The sequence below is a fragment of the Ursus maritimus genome (assembly GCF_017311325.1).
Source record: "Ursus maritimus isolate PB19 chromosome X unlocalized genomic scaffold, ASM1731132v1 scaffold_X1, whole genome shotgun sequence".
In the NCBI taxonomy this organism is placed as follows: domain Eukaryota; kingdom Metazoa; phylum Chordata; class Mammalia; order Carnivora; family Ursidae; genus Ursus; species Ursus maritimus.
The window spans coordinates 71747491-71751500 of NW_024423319.1; the positions used below are offsets into that span (position 1 = coordinate 71747491).

General features: G+C 51.6%; 1 protein-coding gene across 1 annotated transcript; it reads left to right on the forward strand.

The window, feature by feature from the left end:
* Positions 1 to 1084: 1084 nt before the first annotated feature.
* On the forward strand, positions 1085 to 2216 carry LOC121102855 (ectodysplasin-A-like). The gene is made up of 2 exons (XM_040630703.1): positions 1085 to 1656; positions 1865 to 2216. The coding sequence occupies exons 1-2, from the start codon at positions 1264 to 1266 to the stop codon at positions 2207 to 2209; spliced, it is 738 nt and encodes a 245-aa protein (XP_040486637.1). The 5' UTR covers positions 1085 to 1263; the 3' UTR covers positions 2210 to 2216.
* Positions 2217 to 4010: the final 1794 nt, after the last annotated feature.

Sequence of the window (4010 nt, forward strand, 5' to 3'; positions counted from 1 at the left end):
ATTTGGCTGACTTGTTGAACTTCCCCCAGGGACTACTCCAGGGAGAGGAGGGGACCGGTGGAGAGGCCAGAACAGTTGCCTGCAAATCGAGATGCCAATATTCCCTGGCCATTCTGTGGACCACCCTTGTAAGAATGCACTTCACCTGGCCCTCAATTTCCCCATTTGCTCATTGAAGGCAGATATTGTTCATTCAAAACTCCTGTTGCTGAGGCAGAAGAGAAACTCCACCGGCTGTGGACTATCTCACTCACACAGCACTTGCTGCATTGTAAAGGGACCCACACATATTTGTTGAATTAGTTAATATATCAAGAAATCTCAGGGGACTGTTTGAACTTGCGTGGGGTAACGTCACTTCAGTTCCACCTGGCATAGGTGCACTCCTTGGCCACTTAGATTGAGGCCCCAAATTCACTCTAGGAGTGGGGCTGCCTCAGTCCCACCCTAATCTCACTCCCTTTGGCTCCCAGGCTCCTGGGTCTCCTTTTGCTTCTGGCGCGCCACAGGATTGCAAACACAGCAGGCACGGTTTCGTTCCAAACCAAGAACTGTTTTAATTAGTTTAACGTCTGTTAAACGCTTTGAAGATTGAAAGCAACAGATAAGTACTGGATGATGTTATTAACAACTGCAGTTAATTGCAAACATTTCTATTAATTCTAGTTTCTGTTTCCTTTTCTTTGCTCCACTTTCTTTCCGAGGTTCCCAAATTCTTCTCGGCCTCCCCCTCCTTGTGTTCTCCTGTGCCCCCCTCTTTACAGGCGCTATAGGGTTAAATTGGGGCGGAGTCCAGGGATGAACGACAGCGGCGGTCACCAACTGGGACAGGCGCAAGCGGGAAGAACTGGGTGGGGCACTCAGGCGGAGGCGAACCCACACGCCCCCAATGCCCCGCCCCGTGGCTGGAGGCCCAGGGCGGAATGGCAGGGGGCGGGGCGCCAAGGTTTGGCGGGCCGGTGGTTGGGCGTCCAGGCAGCCGCTTGGGCGATGGGGCGGGGTCGGTCCGGGCCACCTCCCTCATTCTCCCCGCGGGCCGAGCCGCCCCTCTCTCCCGCCCCTCCTCCTCCCTTTCCCACCCCTAGGAGTGGAGCTGCACATGCGGCAGCTCCCTGCTCCGTTCCGCCCAGCCTCCGTTGCTCTGGAACGGGTCCCTGCAGCCCCCAGCCGATGGCAAGGCAGTAGCCGCCTGTCAGGGGTCCTGAACGGCTGAGGCAGACGCGGCGGCTCCAGGGCCTCAGAGAGTGGGTGTCTCCGGAGGCCATGGGCTACCCCGAGGTAGAGCGCAGGGAACCTCTGCCCACGGCAGCGCCGCGGGAGCGGGGGAGCCAGGGCTGCGGCTGTCGCGGGGCCCCTGCCCGGGCGGCCGAAGGGAACAGCTGCCGGCTCTTCCTGGGTTTCTTTGGCCTCTCGCTGGCCCTCCACCTGCTGACGTTGTGCTGCTACCTAGAGTTGCGCTCCGAGTTGCGGCGGGAACGGGGAGCCGAGTCCCGCCTTGGCCCCAGCACCCCTGGCACCTCTGGCACCCTGAGCAGCCCCGGTGGCCTCGACCCTGACGGTCCCATCACCCGCCACATCAGGCAGCCATCACCTCAGCAGCAGCCGCTGGAACCAGGAGAAACCGCACTCCCCCCACACTCCCAGGACGCGCACCAGGTGAGTCACCTAGTAGGGGCGGTGGCGGCGGAGGCCCCCTCCCCTTGTGGGCAGGGCGGGGGCCCTCCCCCACAGGGCCCTGGGGAGGACTCTGCCACCTCCAGCCAAGTTGCAGGGCCAGACCAGGGAGGGGGCAGGCGAGCAGGGGAGAGGTTGCCCCAGGGCAGGTTGTCCTGGGTCCTGGTCTAGCTCACCCAGACTCTCTCAGGACCCCTGGACTTGGGAACTCTGGCTGGCGCCCGCCGCCCCCAGCTACGGGCTGCCTTGGGGAAAGTTGGCGGCGCTCCCGGCCGCGGAGGTGCGGGTGCTGCCCCTCTGGCGGAGTAACGGCAGCAGCTTGGCCCTTCTGCTCCTGGTGAGATTCTCTGCCCGCGGTGCTTGTTTTTTCGTGTCCAGAGCTGATGCCAGCATGAGCAAGCTCTCCTTTGGAGTTGGAGCAGTAAACAGCTGTAATAACTGCTCCACAGTTGAAACAACTTTTAATCGTACTTGCAGCGCGGGTCCTTGTGCGCTGACCAGAAAGTGGGCTTGTTCACACTTACCTGCAATTTGAGACTGATTGTCCTCAGTGTTTTAGTGAGGATCAGCGCCCCTGTGGAATTCTGGTAGAAATATGCCGTCTTGCTAGACAACTTCTGAACAGCAATTTAAAATATCTATGGAAATAAAACTCACCCTTTGCATGCCGGTTCTGACTCTTTTTAGGGGGTGGATAGGGTGAGTGTGAAGTCTATTCACTACTGCTAGTTTGAGAACGGGAATCTACTGATGGAGTAATTAATTACTCAAGAGTAATCTTTCAAGAGCAGTTTTGTTTTGTTTGTTTTGCAATCTTTATGGTGTTTGTGCCTTCTTAGCAAACTATTAGCTTTGGCAATTGTCTTCCACTTTGTCGGCTCTTTATTCAACTAAATTTAGTGCGCTTAAAATAAGTGTTCTCTTAACTGCCATGTTTTGTCATGTGAAATTTAAGAGAAGCAAGCATCCAAGAATCCTTTCAAGGTGGTTAGAGAATAATAGTGAATTTGTTCCTTTTGGGGAAGAGGGCAAGTTGTGCAAATAAGTTTCTCGAAATGGGCCCAGGATTTCTATATATACTGCCACATCCAGAGTCATTGTTATATTCTAAACATTATTTGTGCTCTTTGACCACCTATTCAAAGCTGGCATCACATTCATGACAAAACTGTAATGTTGGGACTGACATACATTCTACATTGTGCATTATAAAGTTACCCTGCGCCTAAAAATGTCTTGCTAACGCACTCCAACTTATATAACAGCTTATCAAAGAAGAGAATCAGTAGACATGCTTCTCATACTTGAAACTTTAAACACTGTAGCTAAATGATAATTAACTAGGATTCTGGCTCCCTTTATCTATCCACCCCCACCCCCACAATGCCCAGTAGAAATACTTAGCAGCTGAACATTGATATTCTGTGAAAAGATGAAGTTATTGAACTTCCTTAGTCAAATGGTAGCCAAAGCTTTTTGGTATTTAGGACGGACAGACCTATGTTTATAGACTCCGGATTAGCAGGACCCCTGCACTCTAGGGCTTCTGTGATGGTGTGGGACTCTCACAGGTCTACAATGGCATTTAGTTGCCTGTTGTTTGCATGGCACTGCAAATAGTTCTGTCTAGGTTTAAGTACAGCTCCCTATTTTCTGTCCTTTACTTCTGTTTCAGTCTTTTTGAGCAGTAGCAACAAGCATACTGACTCTACATTTGCTGGCATCAATTGGAGTCAGAGATATTTAGAATTGTGAGGGGCCCTATGAGTCCATTTTGTTTGATCCCCGTGGATAGCACAGAGGCACTGAGGGAGGGGGGAATGATTTGTTCAAGGTCATACAACTACGGTCAATGGTAGAAGGGAAATTGGTCTCTTGACTCCCAGTTCAAGTTGTTCCCCTATAGCATACAACTCCTGGAGCCTTTTTGGGGAAGTGGGATGGAGCTCCATCGTACAATTCTTGCACTGTAGAGGGCTCAGATTTGCATCAATTTCTTTTGCTCCACCTGTCTTTTGGCCAGACTAAGTTTAACACACATTTCCTACTCTTCCTGAACATTACTTTCAGGAGAATTGAAATATACTTTAAAGGAATTTTAGCCCAGATTCAAATTATGTTTCTCTTGAGGATATTAGTTTTAGTATACCTTCTCCCCCCAAAGGGGAGAAGTTGATTGGCTATTAGAGTTAAATTGATACTGCTACATCTTGGGTAAAGTTTCTAGTGCCCTGGTGCACCCTCTGCTGGCTTTGCAGGGACATTTAATTGCAGTATCTGCTGACAGTCAAGATTTTAAGTTGTGCTGACAGATTCTGATTCATAAACAAGGAAGT